General features: G+C 44.5%; 2 protein-coding genes across 4 annotated transcripts in view; one reads left to right on the top strand and one right to left on the bottom strand.

Annotated features, from left to right (window-relative positions):
* Window positions 1–457: 457 nt before the first annotated feature.
* Window positions 458–4,083, top strand: PIG-Z (phosphatidylinositol glycan anchor biosynthesis class Z). Its single transcript, XM_037430768.2, has 2 exons — window positions 458–790; window positions 1,593–4,083. The coding sequence occupies exons 1-2, from the start codon at window positions 649–651 to the stop codon at window positions 3,158–3,160; spliced, it is 1,710 nt and encodes a 569-aa protein (XP_037286665.2). The 5' UTR covers window positions 458–648; the 3' UTR covers window positions 3,161–4,083.
* A 7,303-nt stretch (window positions 4,084–11,386) lies between these two features.
* Helz (Helicase with zinc finger) overlaps window positions 11,387–27,385 on the bottom strand; it is a 126,820-nt gene continuing 110,821 nt past the window's right edge. For all 3 annotated transcript variants that reach the window (XM_037431399.2, XM_037431398.2, XM_075869420.1), the window contains 3 exons: window positions 26,444–26,519; window positions 22,570–22,774; window positions 11,387–20,079 (listed from right to left, as the gene is read on the bottom strand). In XM_037431399.2, coding sequence (XP_037287296.2) covers window positions 18,297–20,079; window positions 22,570–22,774; window positions 26,444–26,519 — 2,064 coding nt within the window. In that variant the 3' untranslated portion in view covers window positions 11,387–18,296. The remainder of the gene's footprint in view (window positions 20,080–22,569; window positions 22,775–26,443; window positions 26,520–27,385) is intronic.

Genomic DNA, 27,385 nt, shown 5'->3' with positions numbered 1-27,385 from the left:
TTTCTGCATGCGCCCCTTGTGCGGAGAACTCTTCATTAGGGTTAGCAAAGCATACCAAACGCAATATAAGTTATATTCTATACGGCGACCAAATTTCACTGCAGCTTCATCGACACAATGCTCCCCGCCTCTTCTCACGATTCGACATTGTTCCTTACTTTAACGTCAGTCGCAGGTAGATGACAGTAACAGCTCCAACCGAGCTTGCGCCGTATTAGAGCTCAGCTGTCTAGTATGCCGAATAAATTGATGCGAGCCTTCGTGCGATCGCTTTGACTGAGTTCGGCCGCCACATGCAATACTCCGGAATTATGTTCCGCTTTGTGTTTTCGAAAAGCCCGCGTAACTGTGGCGTGCCGACGTCAAGATACGCAACTACCACGCGCTTTGTTTTGTGTAGTTCATGTTTTTTCTGCTTTTTGTTTGTTTACATACGTTTCGCAATCTTCTCCGGCACAGGACAAAGTGCCTACGGGCACTGCGTCTCCTTTCTATCTGGCAACGGCACAAACTGGAGACTTCAGAGCCAGTTTAGGCAGAGAAGGTTGGCAACTTAGCGTCACCCGCAAAGCGCCATACGCGAACGCAGGTACCACTGTGCAGGCACACTATAAATGTAAATGTATGTCTGCGGTGAACTAAACGAGAATGTCTACTTTAACTCGCTTTTACGAGCGCGTCGGACCCGTGTGGATCGCGCTCGCCATCCTGCGAGTATCGCTCGTTTTCTACGCGCAGACAGGTTACATACACCCCGACGAGTTCTTCCAAAGCACCGAAGTCGTTGCAGGTAAACCAACGCCTGTGCTCGCACTCGAGGAGTGGTAACAGCATGTGTGAAACCGTAGAGTTTCCTAAATTTTGGGAAACTGTATGTGTGAAGCCATTTGTCAAAGGCTGTGCCTGTATGTCTCAGCGTACCTTCCTTTCAAGAAAGTGCCAAACTTTTCAAAACGGTGTCTGTAATTTGTTGCAACTTCGCGCCTATTATTTGGGGGGGGGGGGGGGGGGGCATGAGTAATGAAACATTTATATAAAGTTACGAACATGCTCGACAACGCGTCAGAAAAAAAGGGGGGAAGGGGCAAGCAAATAGTCACGACACCCAAAAGGTCTAATTTTTGTTTTTTCTCATTGCACTGTTATAATGCCCGTCTTTTAGCATAGCCTACGCAACTCCTACCAATACAATGCAATCGCGCTCTATCACAGCCCTGTCACAATAAAAAGCTTATTCGTTATTTTTCAATAAAATATCAACACCTTATATTTTCCGTGCCCCCTTTTGTCATTAACTACACCACGCATAATCACGGCCAACTAATTACCACAATGCTCATCTTCACCAACTTGGCAGGATGGCCTGTGATGCGCATGCGCTGTTCGGCGGCGCACAATAGAGGGGCTTTGTAGAAGGATTGATTATAGTGGAGTGTCAAAATGTATGGCCAGCTTTTTTTTTTTTTTTGAAACAGCAACGAGCTTCTGTTTACAAGGCAGGTTGCAGCACAGATTTTTAAAATCTGTGAATCATTTAAGTTTTGCATTTCATGTTATTGATAATAATCTCATTGAACTTGCTTAATTCGCAGGTGACCTGTTCGGGCTCAAAGCACTCCGGACCTGGGAGTTCACCAGTCCGTATCCCATACGCAGCATCGCCATCATATGGATGACCACACTTGCCCCACTGTCGATGCTAAAGTGGATGTGGTCATACGTAGCTCCGGCTGGAACGCTGCCATCACCTTTTCTGCTTCTGACCGTGCCACGGATCTTTGCTTGTGCTGTATCGTTCGCCTGCGACTACGTCGTTTACCATCTGTCGGCACCGCCTGCAAAACGGAGCAGACGCATCAAGGCCCTCGAGCTCTTCGCCAGCTCCTACGTGGCAGTAGTGTTCTACACAAGGACATTCAGCAATTCCGTTGAATCCTGGCTACTAGCACTGCTGCTTCTCACCGTTAGGGACGTCATGCACAGCGACGAACTGAAACTGAAGGACGCCCGGGTGAAGGTGGCTCGGCGATACTACCTGATAGCATTGTTGCTTTGCATCGGGACTTTCAACCGACCCACTTTCATTTGTTTTGCGCTGCCAGCCGTTGTTTTTTGGCTGTGCAGCGCAGTCGACCGCAATGTCAAAAGCAAGAAGTGTTGCACACGTGCCGAAATAGTGAAGCGACTGGCCAAACGTGGGTTGAAGCTCGGCGGATGCTTCTTACTGTTGGCTCAGTACCCAATCATCGTCGATACTTTCTACTTTTACCCGGACGTTTTATCCAGTGACGATCCCCTGCACGTGGTTGTGACACCAGTGAACTTCATCCGTTACAATCTCAACATGACCAATTTGGAGTCGCACGGAAGGCACCCCAACTTTCTGCATGTACTTGTCAATGTCCCACTTTTGTTTAACGTCCTCGGAATCCTCGCCCTCTGGGCTTCCTGCAAAGTTTTTTACGACAGATTGTTGTGCAGTTCGAGACTGGAAAGCCCTAAAATCCTTACGATCTCCAAGACGTTCGACGTGGTCGCTGCCTGCACCCTACTAATGCCGTTATGTGCCTTGTCTCTATTCAAGCACCAGGAGCCACGATTTCTGGTTCCACTGTTGGTCCCAGTGGTTCTCCTGGCTCAACGATATGCCTCAAGAAAGCTGATCGTCTTCTGGAGTTTGGTGAATGCGCTGTGCTTGGCTTTCTTTGGCTACGTCCACCAGGGTGGCCTGCTTCCATGCATGGCGCAGGTCCATCACCATCTCGCTCAGCACAAAGCAGACAACATGACTGCTACTGTGGTATTTGCCCACACATACATGCCACCTCGTCATCTGCTGGCAGTGAAGGAGAACGGAGCCGCAGTGGACGTTTCTGACTGGATGGGCACCAACTTCAATGGAGACGACCTGATGCGGCATTTTCTCAAAAAACGGGCATACCTGAACTATCTCGTCGCACCACCCTCATTTGTAGACTTTGAGATGAAATTGTGGAAGCCCAACCTGCTCAGACTCTACACTTTTCCCATCCACTTCAGCGGCGAACACCTCCCGCAGTTTAGCTATTCAGATTACATTAACGGGAGAGTGTCTCTCTCCGACTTATTCAAGGCATTCTCACTGAATGTGTACTTGGTGAAACTTCCCACGACCTCATAACAGGCTGCTTTTGATCATGTGGTGCTTGAAATTTTGTTCTTCATTCCTCATTGCAGACAGGTCTGTTTTTGCACCTTGCAGAATGCTTGTTTCAACATGTGGTGGTGTCCAAAGCCTGCACGTATGAAAGCAGCTATGCAGTTGTGTAGTGGGCTGTGTGTTTTAGTATAACATAATGGTTGCTTTATTTCTTTTGTTTAAGGTTGAGACATTGACGTGTACATACCACAGTCTTCCTAATTAATAGATACTAATATTTAGACGGGGAAGCTGTAAGCCATTATGATTTATGCCACTTTGTTATTAAGACAGCAAATAAGATGCCATTTTATATTGACAGTGGCTGTTTTTGCCAAAATGAACGCAATGTAAATTCTGTGGTTTCTTCATGTACTGTCATTTTATGTAATTTTAAGCCTGCTCCTGTACCGCAAAGAAAAGTGGCCGGGCATTGAAAACCGATGTTGCATTCTTGGTTTGACTCGATTGACTACACACTCACTTTCTCCTCGTTGCATAAACCACACAAGCATAATCTAATACACGTGATACATGTTCTTGTTATGACCCAATCTCCTTGTGACGTGTCAATATTACAGCTCTCGCTGCTCACTTTTTGTCACACTTTACTGATCTCATTTTTTTTTACGTGTGTGTGTTTCAGTGTGCACCGGCCCATTGTTTTCACATTTCACTGTGCCTATCATTTGTGTATCATAAATTTCATTTCACCGTTTGTTAGCTTGCACCTTCACAACCAATATTTATAGTTATACTTACTCAATGTTAACAGAATTACTGCGCGTGTATTTTGAAGGCTATGCGATGTTGGCCAATGTCTTCAGAAGCCGAGTCAGTGACCTGCATTCGTGCAGTCTGGTTTATAAATGTTTGCTACTTACGAATAAAGCGTTTAAAATCTATGTTTACGTGTTCGACGTACTGCCAATGAATATGGACGTGAGCAAAGAGCATAAAGGTACTCACTAACACCCCGCAATCAGGAGTACGGCATTTGTGAATTTTAATGCAAGAGAAGGTAGTGTTGCTCTTGTTACGAGATGTTACAACAGACAGCTAAACTTTTTCTGACAGGTCCAATTATGAAACCATTGGAAAAGCTCCTTTGGTAAAATACTCCACAGATATCTTAATCAAAATTTGTAATTTCACGTGGCAAGGGATACTTCAATGCTTCAAGTCAGAGTGGCCCTTTTACAAACTTATGGCCTCAAGCTCAATATTTGAACACTAATGCTATTCAGTGACTGCTGCGAATATTGCATACTTTATGAAGATATCATTAAATTAAAAGAAGATAAAGTTAGACAAGTTCATAAAGGAAAAAAGTTTACAGTGTACAATAAACTCATTCTAAAGAAAGATTAAAATTGTGAGGTTGGTAGTATTCTACCTATTCTACAATAAATGTGACAAAAACATCTACATGAAATCCGTGGTGTTCACATGGTTGCAAGTACTAAAGCCAAGATTGTGCATTCTATTCAGAAGGCTGCTTTAGACCAAGACACTGTGCATGACAATATTGTTGAAAATCGACATTAATCAATTCATATTTCTATTCACCATACGTAGTGAGAAAATTATATGGTGGCAGGTTCAGCCAATTTGATTAAGAAAAAGGAGGGCCACCAAGTAGAAGTCTTGAATATGCACTGACTTAAACACTTTTACATGGCTAGTTGGGCCAAACCGCTCTCTTTTTAAAAATCCAGTATCTCAAAGGTTTGGTTACCCATATACCTCAGCGAGAGCGTGGATTACTTGATATTGACCCATGACAGTGATAACAGACAGTCAAAAAGTTAAGGCTCTGCATGGATTAAACAGAGGACATACCATTTGTTACAGTTCCTAATTTTATTGTAGTAGACTAATGTTTGCATACATACCCCTATTACCCAACAAACTATAGTAAACATTGCTGGTCTCTGCACGAGTCGGCCACAATATGCTGCCTAAACTTCATTTTAACAAAAGTGATGTCTGTGCTGTAATGCATGTGACAGTGTTTGGTCAGACAACGATATTATGCTGATATGCCTGTGCAGTAGGCAGCCCTGATAAGCCCACATGTAGCTACTCATAAAAACCTAGGGAATACTTGCCTCAAAGAGTGGCAATGGCAGCCGCAGGTAGCTGGAGAACGAATGAAAAACCATGGAGGGCCACTCATGGAGTGCTCTTGTTGATTCAGTGGTGGCGAAGGTTGCCAAATTGTTATACTTTGTACAGCAAAGCCTGAGACAGGCACTGGCATGTTTACTGTCAGCGGTGTATTTAGCAAACATTCACCCTACACCTGAATGCACTTGTGCCATACGAGATTCCTTGGCATATGTCTTTAAGTGACCAACATGAAAAAAATACAGAACAAGGCTTCAAGGTTTGTTTTGAGCCATTACTCCAAAATGACAGGTGTAACAATATGAAAAATAAACTAGAGTGAATTACCACCATCGTGTTGAATTAAACTGCAGGTAAAACTCCTATGTCAAGCATTTCATGGTAAAACTCGCATTAGAAAATGATGAATGTACCTAAACAGTCTTTTTAGCGCAATGGTAATTAAGATTTTACAATGCCGCATCAGACATAATTTTTTTATTAATTCATTTTTTGTTGGTTTCATGACCGAATGAAATGGCTTATAAAGAGAACAAAGTGTGTTGTGTGAATGAAAACGTGTTTTTTTCGACATTGTAACCCATTGTAACCCATCTTCTGTGGCGCCTTCGGGTAAAAACTGTGATGTGCATGCGACTCTTGTTGTGTTTGTAATTTACCCTTTAAGCGTCCCTCTCTAGGTGACATATTAAGTTGTAGTTAGACACTGGAAGTTCCTGCGTGCCCAATGAAAAGTGTTTTACCACAGTGATTTTTCAAATTGGTTCGCTACGAGCCACCAAAGCATGATGCGAAGCAGTAAGCTTGAATTCCTTGCCTCTCGTCCCATGTAGCCATCGCGAGCCTTACTCCTTCCCTGTTCTTTTCGGTATCGCGGCTGGAGAACCACATGACGCATACTCAGCAAGCACAACATGCGTAAGCAAGGTCATGCGCGCATGACGTGCCCCTGCCTACTTGTGCACATACGCCATCGATCATGTGTTGTTGCGGCGTTCTCTGTTGCGTATTACCATTTTCTGTGGGATGAATCAGTCAGTGCGTGTACTTTAGGAGAGGCTGGCAAGGATCATGTATTGTGACCGTGATACACATCGCTCCACTGAAACTGGATCGGAGACGCCGCACCAAACACAAGCTAAGCGTTGTCAGGATTGGCGGAGGCGCGATGGAGGAACGACTAGAAGACAAACGCAAGCGAAATGGGGTAGTAGTGGTAGTAGTAGCAGTGGTAGTATGTGTGGTATAACGTAAAAAAACACAAATTTTGACCATCTGGTGTTCTCTAACATGCACTGACATTGCGCAGTACACGGGCATCTACTTTTTTGCCTCCATCTAGATGTGACCGCCGCGGCCACAATCGAACCCGCGGCATTCGGCTCAGCAGCGGAGCACCCTATAGCAACCGGTCCAAAAAGGTAGACGCGAAATGAGGTCCAAATAGTGAATAGCATTTCAAGGCCATTCAAAATAAAAATAATAACAAGCTGAGATTCCGTTTGCATGTTTTACTATTTTTTTCAGCTTTCCATTCATTATACTGATTTTAAAAGGGCAGTGCAAAGACACAGGGAAAAGAAAGACGCAGAGAGAAAGAGTGCTGTCTTTCTTTTGCCTTTGCGTTTCCCTTTCAAAATGATATTAAGCAGCTAGCCTAAACCAAAATACTCCTCATTCATGCTACACAACAGAACACACAAATTACACATGCCAAGTAAAGTAATGTCACTTGCAATGCTCTTAATGAGGTACCGTTTAAAATGCAGGGTACAATAAGGAGACAAGACTTTTTTGTCTGTTTTTCTAGATATAGCTAGCATTTAACAAAGTTCTGAAGAAGAGTGTACGGTATGCAACGTCAGCCCACCAATGTCAACATAAAGGAGCGACGTAAAAACAGAACCAATCCTTGCTGCACGTCACTCCCTAGATCTTGGGGCACACGCCCGCGAGAAGGGCAAGTGGCATTCATTAGAAATTGAGCGTTTTTCTACGACATTTAATTTTGAAAATCTTAACAGGAATAAACCGGAGGGCCCCGTGCACTATTAAACTTGTCAGATCAAATTGTCCAAACGTAGTGAGGGATCCTTTAAGGTGTTCACCGATTGGGGAGAAATTGGTTCTACGCGATTATACACCTAGCATCCCTCTCTTCTGGGGTGTCAGTGGTCTGGTTATTTGCTCCTACCTTGCCCTTCCCAGCCACAACAAAACAAGAGACCCAGGAGAGTGTTAATTGAATGGTGGACACTTGACGCACAAGGCTAGACATTGATGATGATGATACATGGGGTTCATCATCATCAATAATCAAGAAATCAACTTGATTTGTTGATTGATTTGTGTGGTTCAACGTCCCAAAACCACCATATGATTAAGAGAGACGCCATAGTGAAGGGCTCCGAAAATTTCGACCACCTGGGGTTCTTCAACGTGCGCCCAAATCTGAGCACACTGACTACAGCATTTCCGCCTCCATCGGAAATGCAGCCACCGCAGCTGGGATTCGATCCCGCGACCTGCGGGTCAGCGGCCGAGTACCATAACCACTAGACCACCACGGCAAGGCACAATGCTGGACATTAAAACGAAAGAAGACATATCGCGAATTGCGTGGGAAATGCATGCCTATGTTCAATCGTTAGTACCTTTCTGCTATCTTAACATTGTTTTTTTTTTTTTGCTTCTTGCGGTAGATACAAGTCACCGACGTCGTTGTTTTGGGATATTTCACTTTTTGTAGAAATTTATTGTGCCAATTATTACGATTTTGAGCGCCTAAAACAGTGTTTTACCTGCCTATGGCACCTAAAACACACTTTTTAGTGCCTGAAAATCTGGCCTCTACTGATGACCAAAATTAAGGACAAAGAAGTCGATTTAATTTCCCATCATGTGAAAGAATATTCAGGCTTTCTAGGATAAAACTTCCGAGCCAATACGTCAGTGAAACATAATGCACGTCAAAGCAATTCCGCTTACCTTACAAATGTCCTTGAAGCTGGCTAGCTATTTAGCCACTAGTTTTCTTGAGAATTTAGTTGAACCTCAGTAGTGGCCACTGAAATTTTAAAGACGATAGTCTTTCTTGGGGACCTTTGACAAAAAAATTTTGGTCTGTCTGTCTGTACATTTGTCTGTTTGTCCGCCCTAACGATACCTCAAACGGCACCAAACCGCTAACCCAATCCGCAGCGCCCACCAATATTGCTCAGGGTTTTGCGTTCATAGATGTGCAATTGTCAATTAAAAAGCAATTATTGCGCATATTTGAGGCGCCATAACAACACTTAGAAGTTTTGTAGGTCTGCCTTTATACTAGAGGAAGCTCACACAAGTAGCTCTAAGGATTGTAGCGTTTATCGCGCAGCGCTGACAGTGCAACGCGATGCTCGAAAAGGAGTTTCCAACGCTTTGCTACGACGTCATGGTGGTGGCACCTGCCCGTCGCTTTGCGTTCTACACCATATCAACTCCGAGACTGGTGCGCATCTTTCTCCGTGGGCTGCACGCCTTCGTTTTCGAAGATAACTGCCAGATGGTGCTTGTGTCTAACGTACCTTAATGCGCTCGTTCGCCTCCGCTACACGCTCGAGGCACTCTAATGCAGCGCCTTCAGAATACCAATAACCGATTTTCTTGTGCAGAACATCAAATAAACGTTTTGTTCACTCTCTCCAGACGCAACATTATCGTCTTTCGACTACATTTGCAGTGTAACATGCAGGTTTGGAACCATTTTTTTGTTTTTAAGAAAGGGAACTTTTAATGTGGCTCACCTAGTATCTTGCTATTTTATCTCCACTTGCAAAGTGTTGTCTTGCGGTGCTATTCTAAAAACTGCCAAATTTCAGCACACAATTAAGCTGGCCATATTGCTAGCTCTGATGAGCTGGGGCAGCTATGCCATCTCAGACAGGCAGATTGCATCAGCATGGCTGAATTAAGCAGTGTTTAGAAGTACTTTGACATAACGTTTCTGTTTCATATCACTTTTCGACAACATTCAAGAGACTGATGACGCTATAGTTGCACACAAAATTCGTTCTGTTTTGGGGGGAGCACAAACTGTGTGAATGCTTCTGGTGGCCGAACCATAATGCTTCACATGGTGCGACAGTATAAAAAAAAAAAGACATCCAATTTTTAAGAGCTGGTCCGCTTCCTCCTGAACTCTGACATCGCAACATGATATGGGCTTCTAGTCATGCACTTGCACACCGCGTCGCAATGTTAGCACGGCCATCCCACTCTTTGCGAGTCCGTTGACGACGCACAAGTCACCATTCCGGATATTTTACAGCCAAAGCTGTTATCACATAACAACAAGGGTTGTATTTGGCGCTGTAGTTGTCCACCGCTCCGGTCACCACTATCACACGAAATTAAAAAAAAAATTCATAAATAAAGAATAGCAAGGACAGATTGGGATCGGAACCCGGGTTCCCTGCGTGCCAGCCTAGCATTCTAACAATGAGCAACACCGGTGCTTGAAACTCTGCTGCAAACCGACTCTAGGCAGGCTTCGCTTGGCTTAATGAATCTCGTTAATATGTGTAATAAAAATGTTATAGAACACTAAAGGGACGAGTCGTCCCACAATAGGAATTGCATAACGAGTGGATTGTCGAGTGCTCCAACTCTGTTACAAAAGCCTCGGGCATAATTCTTCAACATCAGCCACAGCATCAACAAAATGTGCACGACTTCTTGCAAGTGTGTAGAGGGTACCACACTTCTCCGAAAAATGATGAATAATGGCACAGTGGGTGTCTCCCTACTACACAAAAATTATTTATACAGTGGTGGGTACCCTGCAAGTATGTTTGTAGCAGTTACCCAAAGAGTATTTTAAAAAGGCTCCAGAAAAGCCACTCTTCCAGCTTTTGCTGCGACTGCTGCACGCTCTGCGAAGGCCTGGTGATAATTTGATGATGCACAAGTGTTGACATTTTGAATGTACTAGTACCCAACCTCATCACAGCTAGCTGTACTGGTACGTGAAATCGCCACAATCGACACTGTGGTCCGACGTCCCAGCAGTGTCCATGTGAGTAGGTGTGCCATGTGAAATTCGACAATGTCAACAAAAAACATCTTATCAGTGTTGTCTGAGCTTCAAGGACAGAGCCATCTTTGTATACGAGAGAGTTGCATGATACAATAACCTTGCCTTGAAAAGTTGGCGTCAGTAGTCCTTTAGAGTTGCACGACTCAGAAAAGCTAAAACGTTATTGTCCTTCCATCTTATTTGATTCCAATCCTAAATCATTGCTTACGAAGCAATGATGGTGCCCATGTATCCAATTCACATTAGATCAAGTTCAAAGAGCAAACAAATCGCAGCGTTATTTCCAGCCTGGAATAAAAGCACTTGAGTAAAGCACATAAGAACACTTTGCAAACTGTATCTGCAACGCACAATCACAATTTTTTTCAGAGCACCATTTCTTCAAATATTCTCGAAAAAAAACCAATAAAGTTACAAGCTCCCACGTCAACCTGCCTTTCCCGATCGTTAATATTATGCAAGGCACGAAAATTAAGCATTAAAGCACGAGCACCTTATTCGATTTGTAGTGACTTATCACCCAGCCATGAACTAACGCCGCTACTTAAGTTCTCAGCACCAGTGTCACGGAAGCCAATTGTGAAATGTCTTGTGGTTCATTGCGTGTGACAAAATTCAAGAAACAAACAGACTACATCACAGCAGACTTTTTTTTCTTTCGATGAAAAAGTATCATTTTTCTTTTTTTTATTCCAGGAATTAAAGCCATCTGACCTTTGAGAAAGACCATATCAAAAACATGAAATTCCGTATGATTGTGGGTGACAGCAATTTGAAAGGTGCGTCTCTCATAATCATATAGTGGTTTTGGGACGTTAAACCCCACAAATCAATCTAAAGGTGGCCATGTTTATGGGAGATCATTAGCACATACACATGTAACTGATGCACAGAAACAAACGATCGTCAGTAATAGGCCACGACATGCTTCAATTATCAGCTTTTACAGAAAACGTCTGTCCAAGCGGAACTGACAAAAAAATTCACACAAAGAACTGCAATGCACCTTAAAAAATTTTTTTAATTTAGTGGCCACAAAGGCAGAAAACCCGCACACGTGATCAACGATTTCACTTCACAAGAGCGCCTTGGCTTCACAATGAGTCCGAAGTTCTGCAGCTACGAAGCCACAGCCACCATTGTCACCGTGCACCACCACAAGCAGAGTAACAATACAACAAAATTCACCAGAGGCTGACCACTCCGTGTTTTAAGAAGGGAGCAGACTGGGACCAAAAAGCGACAAAAAAATTCATTTTTTAAAACTGACATTTTTGGTTCCTGCAAGTATCTCTGCATATTTTCACACACCAGGAAATGGTAATTTTTTTTGTAGTGTCATTCTAACTGTCCAGATTCTTGGTGCTGTTAACATGCAGAACCTGCGAGGCGAGAATATTGGGAACCGACTTCAAGGCTTCTTTATAATTTGCCGGCAGCTGTGTTCGAAGCTCTGCTACGAATTTATGAGCACCTTTATGAGGATTTCAAAACATGCGCACCATGATTGTTACTTTTTGAAGAAGCTGTGTTTTCAGTTGGTTTTTTTTTTTTTTTCATTTTTCTCAAAAGAAGTAAATTTACGGCTGTTCCATTTTGAGGTCTCAATATCTCTGCAGCAAGGGCAGGTACAACAATAATTCTTTTTGAAATGGAAACCTGTATGTGTGTAGAGTGGAAATATGGGAGCAGAATTTAGAGCACAAGCCTTTTTAATTAATTACTCATCAAAATTGTAACACAATTCCAACTGCTTTTGAATATGGATAGTTCATTTTACTGTAAAATAACCAAGAAAGGCCTATAAACAAAAAGCTCTTGCATACTTTCAATCTATAGTTACTGGTCTATGTTAGCATATCTTGAATATAACTTCTAATTAAGCACTTTTTTTTCTATGGCAGCGTTAACCAAAAGGGGATGAACTTAAGTTATCTCGGGAACAAGACCAGTTACAGGAAAACTAATTACATGTTTGAAATCAGCAGAAAAAACTGCATAATCATGTGCAGTTTGATCAAGATCACTGAAGAAATAAACAAAAATGTCTAACACCAGTCTGCCTCCTTAAATGAACAAAATCATACTCAATCCCATCCCCACAGTTATTATGCCATGCCCACAGTTGTCACCCATCCACGGCTACCATGTGGAGAAGCGCCATAATAAAATTGACAATATGCCAATACCTCTGCTGCTTTTTAAATTAACAAAATCAAACGGAGCTTTAGGCAGGGCAAAGGAAGAACGACACACGTGGTGTTGACAAACAGCACCAGGTATTGGGACCATAAATAAGTTTTCTATACCCGACATTTGTGGTTACAATAGAGATAAAAATCAGCACCAACAGTCCCACTCATGCAAAAATTCTAGGTACAAAAACGTGTGATCATAGTCTTCAAATCCACTACCAACAAGGAAATACCTACCTAGCTGTCTCCTTGTCGCATTTCAAACTTCGGTTCATACGGGGGCCCAACCAGCCCTAACACTTGTTTTTCTGCAGTGGTGGTGGTGGTAGTGGAAAAACTTTATTTATTGTTCGGCAAATTAGTGGTTCGGGCTCAGGTCTCTCATGTCGGCACGTCTAGGCTTTGTCTCTCCGCCACTTCACGGGCCTGCTGGACTGCCCAGAGTTGGTCGGCAAGCTTGTAGCTCTGCAGAGCGGCTCCCCACCTCGCCGAAAGAACATCGAGAATACACTTCACTTTAGCCTCGCATTCCCAGAGCATGTGTGTTAGCGTAGCTGTGTCTGTCTGGCAGACGTTACAGATGTTGGTGCTATATATCTCAGGGTATATTTGGTGACATATCAGAAGATTAGGATAAGTGATCATCTTCAACTGTCGCCAGGTAACTGCTTGGGCTCTGCATAAACTGTCATAAGGCGGAGGATAGCATTGGCGGGCCAAGTAGAACCCCTTGGTTAGTTCATTGTATCCCTTAAGTCGATCCCGGTCCGCATGTTCTTCAACAAGACCATCGCCTCCTGCACGGTTTGTTGCGTTTCTGCAGTCTATGACCAAACTTTTCCAAATTTTTGAGACAATTGAAACAATGTGGCTGTGAATTGTTGTTAATATTAACGTTGCTTTTTATGCTACTTCCAAATGTTGAGTGCCACAGAAACAAGATTTTTTTTAATTACCGCCCATAATGTGGCAGGTCTCGCATTTCTAGTCTCATTATAATATGTCCCTGAAGCGAAGGATGGTCAACCAAATCATGCATAATTTCGCTACATCGAATCATTCTCAGTATCGAGGCTCAACAAGGAGTCTTGTGCCTTCACCAGAGTTTACATGCGGGCAATGCTAGAATAACCACACAGGGTGATAAGAAATAAAGGCAGTTATACCCTGTAATGCCCAAGGTATCCTTGTGCTATGTCATTCTGAAGCCTACTAATTGAAATTTATACATGTGAATTGTAAGTATAGCCTGTGAAGTTGCCCTTTTGATAAGCTGGGGATGCTTGCTTTGTCGATAAGCTCGGCTAACCAATTAGTATTTAACCGATTAGTGTAATATCAAAGTTAGAACTCTCGTTATTTTTTGGGTGTTTATTCTAGCACAAGTATACTTTACTCGACTGCCAAAAAAAAAAGAAAAAACTTGGCAATACTTAAGTTTTGCATCTAAGAGTGGAACACGAGTGAGGAATCTGCACATGATGTTTCAAATACTGTTGATTAGCCACTCTGGACATCCCGGAAACACACATTCCTTCTCAGGAGCTCAATCCCCAGTTGTTTGGTTGACTGTTGGCACAAATAAAAGATGGAGTCTGTCGGGCGGTTCGTGGAAAAATCACAAGAGCAATGTGTGCCAGTGATAACTGCAGCAAGATGTGTTTGTTGACACGGTGATCCTTGCAGTAGCTAACCCTCCATATTTCTACACAACAGTAGAATGAGGCTCTTACAAGCCTGCTACTAATATGTGGCTTGACATCCTTAATTTTGGGTCATTCTCAACTTTGGTGCACACCCTGCTTCCTAAGTATTTCAGCTGAATCACACCAAACAGCAGTAGCTAATCAGCATCACGTCCGCATATTCACTTTGTCCTGTTCGAAGCGCTGTTCCGTGCTTCTCTAATAACGTGGCAACCATACCAATACAGCACACCATTGTAGATCTAAAATGAATGTACGCAGCATACCAGCCTGCTAATCAGGGCAGTCTATTTGCACCTAAACAGCTCAGAATTACGAGACGTGGACAGAAACATCACGTACGAATTACTAATGTACAATATGAACGAGAGGCAAGGTTTTCACTAATGTTGCGTAAGCGTCGCATTTTTTCCAGTGTCAGTGGCTGTCCCGAGCTGCAGTGGGGCCAGTACGCCGTGCCACTTTGCAGTTCTATTTTCCAAGTGTTGCTACTGACGCAGCCAGAGTCGAGAGTGACGTGTAACGTTTTTGATAACTTATGCCATACGTTTCTGTTCAGGCCGTGTGATCCCAAGCTTAAGATGTACAAACAGACCCTACCCTACCAATCTGTTGATCCACTTTGCTGATCCACTCCACCAAACAATGTGCCGCCGAGCAATTTGCTGCCAACTCACGCAGCGCATACACACAGAAACACGTGAACAGCTTTGCAACTGCTCTATTAGTAGCAATGCACCACAGCCATGTCAGATGGTTTTTAGCTCAGCACAAGGGGAGACCCTTGCCCAGAATGATATCACAGCTGCATGGCTCGTACTATTGTGGCCAGCACAAGTTGCAACGCGCTGCCCGTGTTCAAAGCGTCGCCAACACTGCGTGGTGGTGCCAACATAAAAAACGAATAACGTAGGAATTGTTTCAGATACTGGTATCTCCAAACGAATTTTACATTTGTAGGTGCTACAGTGTAAGGTTGGGGCCATTTCAACCGTGTCCACTTTGTTGCAACTCATACAAGGCGCCACGATACATAGCTGACAGTCCCAAGCCGTCGCAACACTGCACCAAGTGATTTGCATGTTAAGCATTGCTAAAACGCCAGTTTTTAAGCCTGCGAACATCGCTATGAATGGCTTCATTCGCTCTTCTTTTTTGTCCTGAAATTTTTCTGTTTGCATTATTTCTATTTTTCACAAGATCAGGTCATGTTTAGTCTCCAATGCTCCTATTTTATTAGAGTTGATTGATTGATTGATTGATTTGTGGGGTTTAACGTCCCAAAACCACTATTTGATTATGAGAGACGCCGTAGTGGAGGGCTCCGGAAATTTTGACCACCTGGGGTTCTTTAACGTGCACCCAAATCTGAGTACACGGGCCTTATTTTATTAGAGTTGTTCCAAGAAAAAAAATCAAAAACTAATTCGTGGTTTAAGTTTTGCAATGGCTGGCAGCAGCTCAAAAGGGATATTTAAATCAACTACTTTCCTTATTTCATTATTTTTGCAATGCAATCGTTACAAAACCACTCGACCTGTAGTTTGTCAAATGGGTGTTTATAATGACCCTTCGAACCCATGACAAAAAAAAAATGAGAGAAAGTCGCTATATCGGCATTATTACTGACTTCAGTTCTTCTTATTAACTTAACAGAGCCCTATGAAATAAAATTTTGTCAGCCAACACAAAAGAAAATCAAAAAGAACAATAAAATGTCTTCAAAAGACATAATGCATATTTAGTTTATAATCAATACAAGCTGGACAGTTCATTTCCTTCAGAAGTGGCAAAATCACAAATGTAGCTGGACTAGGGATTCAAACAAATGCTACCCTCTCGGATATGCAAACATTTTGTGACAAGCTTGTATTTTACTGCAGATGACACTCTGTGTACCGGAAGCTCACTGACATGTCCCGGTCTCACAAGTCGTACTTTCTAGATCGAGCATTGACAGAAAAGAAAGGATTCGCTTCACAACAGTCACAAGCAAGTCATTAACAGCAGCGCCGCAATACTCCCGTGAGGCGTCGGCTAAAGTAGGAGCACACTCGACCACCTCGCATAGATCACAATCTCAAAAACATCACTTAGGTGCATGTTACACACTGTGCACATCACACTCTACGCATGTCACACATGTGCACATCCCACAATGTGCCCACGCAAGTCTCAGATTCAAAATAGCTCTCACAACTGTGCATGACAAATGTGGAGGGAAGGGGAAAGGAGATAGGAAGGGTCACTTCATTTATGAAGAAAAAAAAAACAAACACCACCTCCAAGCGCTTTAAAAAAAATAAGCGACAAATGTCGTAAAGGTGACGCCTTCCTACGCAGGGGACACACTCCTTGTCTCTACTTTATGACCGATCATGACACAACTTGCATCAGCAGTAAACTAAAAATAAAAACAGCTTTTGACGTTAACCCGGACGCACTCAAAGAAAAAGCACTGACGACACCTTGAAGTCGTCCACACATATAGACAGTACGTTTACATGCAGCGATAATTTCGAGCGAACTTCTGAAACCCCAACAATTTAATCCCACGCTACCCAAGACTAACAACAAATGCAGAGCCACACAATGGGTCATCAGATCCACAATTTATGCAGATTCAAGACAAGGTTATCGCTACCATTCGTCTTAGAACCTCGAAACGGAGGCAGGCTTAACACGGCCACATTGACATTGGTCCAATGTTCTTCCACGTCCGCACAAACAGCACTCCTGGACAACTCTGTAAACCGTCCCTAAGGATACTCCTGGCAGTCTTGTAAAATGAGCGAAATTTGAAATGGACAGGTAAGCTCTACTATCGAGGCAATGACCCCTAGATTGGACCTTGAAGTGACAGGAGCAGTACCGAATATCTTCAAATGCAAAAGTAAACCGATTCGCCACCCAACAAACTGCACAAAGTAGCTCAAGCAAAAGTGGACATTAATAGAGACACTCGCATCCCCGAATACCGTCTTTTTTTTTTTTTTTACACGAGCTTGCTATGGTATACTTGTCTACGCTGCAACAACGCTCGAGATAATTTAGGATGTGCACATAAATTCGCACTGAGCGCTTTTGCCCTAAAAGGGCAGCACAGAATCGTGCACAGCTGTTTACACCTCGCCTATCACAGACCACGAAGCACTGTTCGCCATTGCAAAAGTTCCAATGAACTGCAAATTGCGGAAAACCTCGGACATTCCTCTTCCCTGGAGAAGCACTGCCATCAAGGCAGAGCACGAGATGAACGGAAGAAAACAAAAATGGCGTAAGCGACGCTACAGATTTAGCGTTAGAAAGACCAAAATGCTGCGAGAGATCAGGAACACGGCCGTTCCAAGCATGGACGAGACGAAACTGCATGGCTTTGCCGTCTCGGCCAGATTCTTTTGCGAGTGATCACGAAGACACAAGCGCCTTGGCGCAATGCACACGTCCAAAGATGAGTATGGCAACCACATGCTCTGTTTCGCCTGTGTTGAATTCCTTCAAAGAGTGGACATTTGCGCAGCGAGCTGGTGCGCATCGACGGTCACGCTTAGCACGTCATAGAAACGCAATCGACGCAAACGAAACGGCAAAGAACTTTCGCAAAACAATCAAAAGTTCCACTGAAGAAAGAATGAGGAAGAAACTTGTACTACGCAATACTTTAAAATTAAACACACGACGCAGACATTTTTAGCATCTACGTACAAAGGGGCACCGCTGGAGCAAATTAGCTGATACGGCAGCACCTGACACCAACTTAAAATTAATCAGACTGCTGGTGGTCCAGAATGATAAAAAAAGATAGAATGCACGCGTCAGAGTATTCTGGCACACCGCTAGAAGAAAACTAAGATATTCACATTTATGATGTTCCACAAAACAGTGACGACTTCCTGGTCGTGAAAAACAACCCAGCGTGCTATCTTCCATGTCTGACCAGCAGACGCACATAAACTGCACAGTCGCCAACACCAGCTTATCGGGCACACATGCAAGCACTGCTCCATCTGTCAACGTTTGCTGGTGTTGGGCGCAACAGAACCATTCGTCTGGCCATTACGCAGAGCATCACTGTACGACAGCTTGGGCTTGTCAGGTATCCTGCTTCCAATGGGACCAAACTTGGATCCCACTGTTGTCTGGTCCTCAGCTGTCCTCTGCCCAGCAGTGGCCTGCGAATATCCAGCCTGGGCAAATCCTACCCTAAGAGCATCAGTCAGCTTTGTTGAGTCCTTGGAGCGATCCTTGTGGGACACGTCGTCGCTGGTGAGTGCTTTGTACAGATCCAGGCCGAAATTGATGTTGTTGATGGTCCCGGGTGAAGAGGCTCCGCGCTCTGTCGAACGCTTTGTCTCGCGGAAAACCTTAGTATCCCATGCCACGGGCTCTGTCACAGCAGTGACGTAGGCGACTGTCGGCCTGTCCTTCTGCTTTAGCTCCTGAGACTGTGGCGCACGGCTCTGTCCTCCAGAACAGACGGAATTCCTAAACTCCTTGGGCTTGACCTGTGCTGCACCGTTCTGCGTGGCACAGTTGGATTTGCGGACTTCAGGCCAAGCAGACTGTGACGACTGCGGAGCTTGAGTGACAGCTCCGGTGCCTGCAAAGCTTTTCCCGGCGATCACTCCGTTAAGAGGCGCCTTTGCTGGCCTGTCCGGCTGGCTGGCGGGTTGACGGGTCGGCCGACTCGAATGCTGCATGGCAGCGGCAAATCGTGGTGCAACCGCTTTCTTTTTGCGGGGCAACCTCGTTTCAGATACAGTTCCATTCGTCAGTGGCTTGTTTGTGCTGACAGACTTCCACCCTACTTCCTCGTCCTCCTCACCAAGCATCATGCTACGAAAGGCTGCGTCTGGACTGTCGCTCGTCGCCCTCGCTGAAGCCGCAGCTACGGGGGCTCTACCCGAGTCACTTGCGGAAGAACTTATTTCAGAGTTAAACCCAAAAGGCGATCTCTGCAACTGCTTGCGCGGCTGTTCCGTTTGGACGAGATTCTGTCCATAGCTGCTCGCTTGAAGGTGCACCGCTTTCGGCTGTGCACTTGGCTGGGCAGCTGGCTTTTGTTCGGTCTGCAGCTGTCTAGATGAAATTTCAGGGGGCATCTGCTGCTGAGGAACGGGCATTGGCGGTCTGTGAGAAGGGAATGGCCAAGGAAAGTTCACCGACTGTCCTTGGTACAGTGGCTGACCGACTGGCCGAGGTGGCGCAGGAGGAAAGTGCTGGTACTGGGCCTCCGGATGTTCCGGTGCAGGCCAGCTGTGCTGTGGCCACGTTTGCCGAGGGTGCTGTTGCCTCTGTGCTTGCAGCTGCACCTGTTTTAGGGCATACATCCTGTTCACCTGCTGCTCGTTCAACGAGCGTGGCACTGGCAGTGGCGGGGGGCCGTGCCACAGGCTAGGCGCAACTTGGCTGTTCAGCAAGGGTGGAGGATAGCGGGCTCTGGGGGGCGGCATGTTGATAGGTACTCTGGGGGGCGGCATGTTGAATAGACGACGGTCTATCGCGGGCACGTAGCAGTTAGGTCGGGCTGCTGGCATGTGGCTGGATGAATATGTTGAGCACGGAGGCCCCTTGAATCCAGGTGCCACTGTCGGCTGAGTGGGCAGCTGTGGATGGGCCACTGGATTTATGTCCAGGAAAGGATGTTTGGGCCAAAAACACTTGGCGTGTGGGTTAAGGCCGTACTCCTTTTGCAGCTCAAACCCTTCCAGCTGATACTTAATGTCCTCCCATCGCATACAATACAGGCTGCCCAGTCGAGCGCAGGTCGAGATAAACTTCTCCCAAAGTGTCCTGCAAGAGGGACAGACACCGAATCAACGATGACGCAGAAACATTTTGCCACAGTGTCCCCCTTTTAACAAAAAACAATGCCCACCGAACATTTTCGTTAACGCTAAGGCTCACCTACACACTTCTTGCCACAGTTCCTTTGTGGACCATAACATAGACAATGTAGAACAATAATTATGATTGAACTAAATGATCATGTCACATAACAAAAAAGACACGAGAAGGATGGTTTGATGAGCGATTCGCTAATGCACCTTGACATGACCAGCACAAGAAAGGAAACAAATTTAACTCTTTCACTACCAAGAGAAAATAGCCAATTTTGATATGTTTCGGAAATAAATTCTTCCTGTCAATATAAAAAAAGCTAGCACAAATATTCAAACAATTATTGCAGTATTCGAATTGGCTTCAATTTGAATCGAAGTTATTAAAGATTTCGAAGTACTCGAAATGAACGAATAGATTCATAGTAAGCTGCATAACCCCTGTAAAGATGGTCTCACTGCAGTAAAAGAGAGCTAAGCATCAAAAACATCTATCTAGGGGAAGTCCACACTGCCCAAAGCCCCTCTTTGAAGCTGAATGCACATCCATTCATCACATTGATTCGTATCGATTCATCATTTTAAAGCTAGTGATACCGGCTTATATGCTCCTGTATGGCAACTTTTTAAAATCTAAGATATCTTACAGGTCATCCCTAGCAATCTAAACAAAGTCAAATCATGCTACTATTCAAAGTTGTTTCTACTTCTTTTCAACTGAAAAAATGGCATTTGCACAGGCCTTGTTTCAGTTTCTAAAGAATATTGCACAGTTTAGCTGGGTTATCACAAATATGCCCTTTTTTTATGTGTGATTTACACTATACGAATTCGGTTAGAAAATTATTCGTCCACAATCACTATTCGCACAAGCCTGTCCATTTCATTTTTACCCGCCTGGCACCACAGAATTACACGAGGCAAGTAAGCCCCACAAATAGCTACCGCTGCTTCTTGCTTCCTAAAAACAGCATTCTGTACAGATATTGCAACAGAACTACACACGAAACAGGACGATGATTGCACCGGCTGCAGAGCCGCATCCCGCGCACTCATCATCCCATTTGTTGCGCTGTCCAGCAACGATGTTCGTGAACCAGCAAGAGCCCACCTAAGAACCACCCTCCTGTATGTGCAGCACATGTGTGCTCCAATGCCACTCCCAATGGGCCACCCTCCTCCCGAAAACGCTATCGGCCACAATGCACAAGGGGGAAGAATGAGCGGCTACTTCAGGAAAGAAAGGAAGGAAGGGTAGGCAATCCGTTGCACAGAAATGTCACGAGCTTCCAGCAGACCATTTGGCTCGCATGTCCAGCAAACACACACATGGGCCCCAACAGCACTGCCTACACATCAAAAGCACACTTAATACTGTGTTTGAAGAGCACTGCAGCGTCCCTTCAAAGAGGCTGTGCCAGCAACAAACATCACATTAATTAATGCTATCATAGGGGCAAGTTGAAATAGCATATCACGTGTCAACCAAATGAATGCTATAGACAATTAGGCCACAAAATGCTTAGGGGACTGTTGTGCTTAACAGTAGTCTAATTATAATATAGTCAATTGAAATGGATTACAGCGGATGAAATGCCAACGTTTCTATCGATAGGATCCAAATTAAAAATCCGATGCTCTACTTGTTAAGCTGCAATGAAAGCAGTGATGTTTCATACTAGGCCGAAGAATTCCGATTTCGAGACATGAGAATTCCCCATTCTGGGCATTTTTTCCTGCATATGCTGACAAAATTCCCAGCTCATTTCCTGGCACATTAGTTGCAATATTTGCGCGCCCCGAAACACACATACAAATGCATGTGTGTGGTGTGTTTGCGACTAATGAATTCAAGACTAACGCCTGCCTCCTGCACAACAAAGGCGTGATTTTATCAACTCATAAGCTGTAAGTACATTGCAAGTAGTGACCTTGGAGTCCACCTTAAGAGTGAACTACAAGACATTTCTTGTAATTATCAAACTGATATCAAGGGTTTTATGCTTGCGTGTGCCATAACCAGTTGCAGAAGCCGAAGGCGCACTTTGAGCGCACTAAATCGGTACTCATTGGTGAATTTTACCAGTCCCGAAATTGCCAGTAATATTGTAAAAATTATTTTTTTCTCTTTTGTCCTGAATGACGCCTGAAAATTCCCCAAAAAAGGGAAAATTCCCAACACGAAACACCACTGAATGAAAGGCACTTTCTATCCACTCCATCAGGTACTCCTATGCAAGCAGGTGTTTTCTCACGTGCACATTTCTGTTATTAAAACACGGAAACATGAAAACAACCTCAGACGACAATGTGCTTCTATCAATTGGCCAAAGTGCCTGGTCAGTACATGGGAGTGCCTCATCGTCTATGCTCGTTTAACAATCCTACGTTCATTTCAACATTGCACCACCGCAATTATACATGCCAACACCCAAGCACCTACCGACAGTCACCGATGGAACAGAGCGAGATGGGGTCCCCTACGACGACGACGAGCGACTGCGCCCGCGTCAGGGCAGTGTTGAGAAGCTTGGCGTCCGAGAGAAAGCCGAAGTTGAGCGCAGTCTTGAAGGGCGTATTACGCTCCAGCTGTACGCAGGTGGCACGAGTACGAACCGTACTCAGAACCACGGCACGGAACTCCTTGCCTGCGAAGCGAGGCACCTAAGCCATTCATTCACACCTAGTTGTGCGATCGCCACATTTATAAATCTATTTTCCTGTAGTCAGCGGCAATGTGAGAATGCAACAAGCAAATACACTCACGCTTCATTATAACAAAGTTGCATCTTATGCAAAAACAAGTTCGTTATAAAGGAAAATTGGTTATAAAAATATATTCCTCACACTTTATATACTGGCAAGCTATTCTTCATTACTTTGTTATAAGCAATAATTCATTATAATTGGGTTTATTACATCGAAGGTTGCATGTATACCGAAACCCGACTCGGAATTTGCAAAATGGTACCAAGTGGTTCCAATCGTAACTATTTCGCTGCAACGCCACGCTGATTTTTCCCTAATTCCGATCGACATCACTAAAGTGGACTTCTGCTTCAAAATTGAGTCACGGGTGGAACAAGGAACATGGGTTTGGGAGAAGTCCTGGGAGCAGGCAAAAGTGCTTTTTGTAACAGGCTTGGAGCAACCAGAAAGATGTTTTGAAGGAGGTTTGAAGCAGCCAGAAGCATATCTTCAAGCACGTTTAAAGCAGCAAGAACATTCCGCGCAGATTTAGCCCCGTTCAAAGCACTTGTGAAGCAACATTTGTTGAACACTGCATTTTTCAAACACTCAGTTAAATTATGCAATAGCCTCAATATTGCCAAGAAAATTATATGAACACTCCCAATGGGCTTCTGCCATTGCTGTCATGTCTCGTAAGAATTCCAAATTGATAACATACCCCTGCCCACTGTATGTTCTATCCGCAGGCAGAAGGGCGCGAGCGGGGGCGACGAATATGGTTGAAGCAGAGATCTAACTATGTAGCTATCTCCGCAACTCGGAGGGCGCATGCGACAACATCTGGTATCCCCACCCGAGAGGCCTGAAGTCAAAGCACCCGTCCTAGAAGAGCATGAAAAAAAAAAAGAGGAGGAAGGAGGGGCAGTCACGGCTCGAGTAACAACTATGGCCTTTGCTTTCAAGGGCCTGGTCGCGATCACCGGCACACGTGATAGCTTGGCAGCCGGCAGCAGGCAACTCGCATACATTTCTGCGTGCTGAAGTCTGATCAAGAAGAGACTGTGCAAAAAGTGTAGCTCCACTTGAAGCGGCCGTACCTCGTACACCAGTGTTTTGTAGTTACGTGAGATCAGATCCAAAGGAGTTAGCTACCGGCCTCACTTCGTATACCATTACAATTTGCTTCTGTCACATTTGCTTCACCCTCGCGGTGCAACTATGACTTTTAAAGACGATAGTCTTTCTTGGGGACCTTCGACGCAAAAATTTTGGTCTGTCGGTCTATCTGTACACTTGTCTGTTTGTCCGCCCTTAACGGTACCCTAAACGGCATTAAAGTTGCCAAACGATACTCCAAACGGCCGACCCTATCTTCAGCACCCACCAATATTGCTCAAGGTTCAGCGTTCATACTTGTGCAATTGTCAAACAAAAAGCAAATATTGCGCATATCTGAGACACCATAACAACATGTCAATAATATGTATGTGTATGTTTTACTACAAAAGGCATACATAAGTAATTCTAAGGACCATAGCTTTTATCACACTGCGCTAACCATGCAACGCTTGCACGAAAAGGCAAGTGTCTCCAACGCTTTGCTAAGATGACACGGTGGTGGCACCTACCCGTCACCTTGCGTTCTACAACTTATCACCTCCGAGACGGGTGCACAGGATGCGCGCGTTCCATTTTCCAAGATAACTGCCGGATAGCGCTCATGTCTCACGTGTGACGTGACTTGATGTGCCCGTTCGCCTCCGCTGCATGCTCGAGGCACTCCAACACAGCGCCTCCAGAATACCATTCCTCGATTTTTTTGCACAGAACATCAAATAAACGTTTCGGTCACTCTCTCCATACGCAAGACTATCGTCTTTTGACGACATTTGCAGTGTAACATGCAGATACGGGGCCAATTTTTTTAGTTATGTACAGCCACCCATGCATTCTTTTTTTTTTTTTTTTTTCGCACCTATCAACTCGAACCACCGAGTTGATAGGCGCGAAGCACAGGGGCCAAATGAATAAAAATATGCACATATGCTCGATGAGTAGTCATGTGCACCTGTCTTTGTTACGCTGTTCCAGGAATGACACACCACCCCCTTTTTTTGAGCACCGTGGCTGCCGTGCTTTATTTCTTTTTCGAACGATGTCACCACGTAAAAGTTTCACCGGAATGGGGAAGAAATGAATGCGATAGCAGCAAACTGATCCAATATCGCATAACTCTACAAAACGCTCGTGTAAGAGAATAAAGCCATGTCAGGCAGAGAAGCTCTTCTCGCAGTCTCTTCGCATTGAGAAGCGCATCACGTAAAAGGGTTTACGAGCTATTCGCGTGGATGCCTGCCGTGATTGCGCGCGCATAGCGATCGGGACCAGGATTTTAGGATTTGAGTTCACGGCAGCTCTTGGAGCAATGACAGTTTTTACCAAATCGAAACTACAGTATAACCATTTCAATGACACCAAAAAGACAATGTTTCAGCCACGTTTTCCGGCACAACACTTGATTGCTTTTGTACTTTGCGGCTGAACTAGGGTGCTGCGGTGCAGTAAGGCGCTGATTGGCGAGTTCAACGCAGCAGCTGAGGCTCAGCGCAAAATGGCGCAGGTACGCAAGTTTGGCGCACAATGGCGAAGCTGTTTCACCCCTGTCGAGCACTATCCAAACAAACAAACAAACAAAAATGCAATGTGCTCAATATCAACGCAGGAGATCTGAAACACATGCTGGTTAGCTGCGCACAGTTATAAAACCTCGTTGATTTGAAGCCCCTTTGACTGCAAAACATCTTCGAATTGAGGGGTTTTTGAGTTCATGAAACATACAAATAGAGGGTACAAAAAATGGGATGCAAAGAACTTTGAATAATTGAAAGTAATCAGGGGTGGCTGTTTGCTGTGCCAGCTAGTTTGCAATTAGAGAGAAAGGGATAGCACGGGGGAAGAAGATACACCATGTGTGCCTAGTGACATTGAGCACTTTCTCTCTTTTTTTTTTCTTTCTTTGATAGCACAACTTTTCAGCGTAATCCCGTACACACACGTGGACAAGTTGCGGCCTCCCGCGGCAGCCCCAATGACCACCAAGCACGCAATGTTCAAATCAGCCAATGGCTGATACTTAGCCCGTGACGCAATGATTTCTGAGCCTGTAGCGTAATTTGTCGAGAGAAGAGAAAGCAATCTTTAGGCAACTTTGACAACTTAATGTGAATTCCAGGCTGTGCGCTGCACTATAATATTTGGCTACAGTGTTCTCAGGAGCCTCACCTTACCTACACTGTGCAGATGGAAGTTCCCATCTGCACGATGCCGGAACTGCCACCAGAGGTCTGGATCTCGTAAACAATCTCACACTTGCACGAAATGTCACTCACAGCGTGCTTTTTGTCAAATTTTGTTGGCTGGATTGTTATTCCCTTTTTAGCACAGAGACCACTCTATTGGGGCTGAAAACACAACGTGAACTACAAAATGGCCAGGAGCCTTTTTGACACTGCGGGAGACACAATGCACAATTCATGCCAGTGAACATGTGCTGTTCACTGACAAAGGAGCAACAAGTGAACCAGTATGTCCACTCAGAGACTTAGATGAGATCAGCGCACACATACCTTGAACGTTGGCAACGCTCTCAACTCGAACCTGGGACAGCTTGTGGTTTCGTAGCTCCATACGAATGCACTGCACCTGTATTCACAGTAGAAGGCCCCATGTCTCATCCCCTAGGCAATGAACCCTAATGTCGATAAGTAACCAACTGATGATCATGCTTTAACCACTTCTCACTACAAACCACTTCGTTCAAGGATGTCACCAGGAAGAAAGTGTTTGAAGTTTGCCCACCGATATACAGTAGACACTTGGTAAATGAAAATCCCTTGATTAAACGGATCCACTGGCTCTAACGTGATTGGTCTCGTACTTGAATTCTTCCCTCGCGTTCATCTCTCAATAATAATAATATCTGGGGTTTCACGTCCCAAAACCATGATATGGTTAAGAGAGGCGCCGTAGTGGAGGGCTCCGGAAATCTCCACCACCTGGGGTTCCTTAAAACTTCATTATATCAAAGTCGCACCTGCCTGAAAAGTACTGTATTATATCCAAAAATTGGTTATAAACGTATATTTGTAACACTGTATCTATGACAAAATTAATCTTCACTTTGTAATAACTGATAATTTTTATATATGTGTTTATTACGTTGAGACGTCCCTCGCTACGCCACCGACTGCCAAAAAGAGGGAAGACCACGCAACCCCTTTTTATCCGGTTCCCTCTTGGCTACGCGTCTCAATCACTTTCCACATACAGGGATTCGTGTTGGGGCCGAGAAGTAAGAGGCGTCACGATCTTTTCTTAATCATGGACGCATTTAATTCAATAGCAAGTGCAAATGGAGTACACACATACTGTCCCTGAACGACATCTCTGTTACACGAAATTGTAACATATCAGCAAATACCCGCGACACGCGAAACAGGATACATAAGCGAAGTAACGGTGACAATACAAGGGTTCCTCAATACAGAGTAAACACAGGACGACACAAA

The sequence above is a fragment of the Rhipicephalus microplus genome, chromosome 7, assembly GCF_043290135.1.
Source record: "Rhipicephalus microplus isolate Deutch F79 chromosome 7, USDA_Rmic, whole genome shotgun sequence".
NCBI lineage: Eukaryota > Metazoa > Arthropoda > Arachnida > Ixodida > Ixodidae > Rhipicephalus > Rhipicephalus microplus.
The sequence above is the reverse complement of the archived record's forward strand: the minus strand, read 5'-3'. Positions and strand labels throughout refer to the sequence as shown.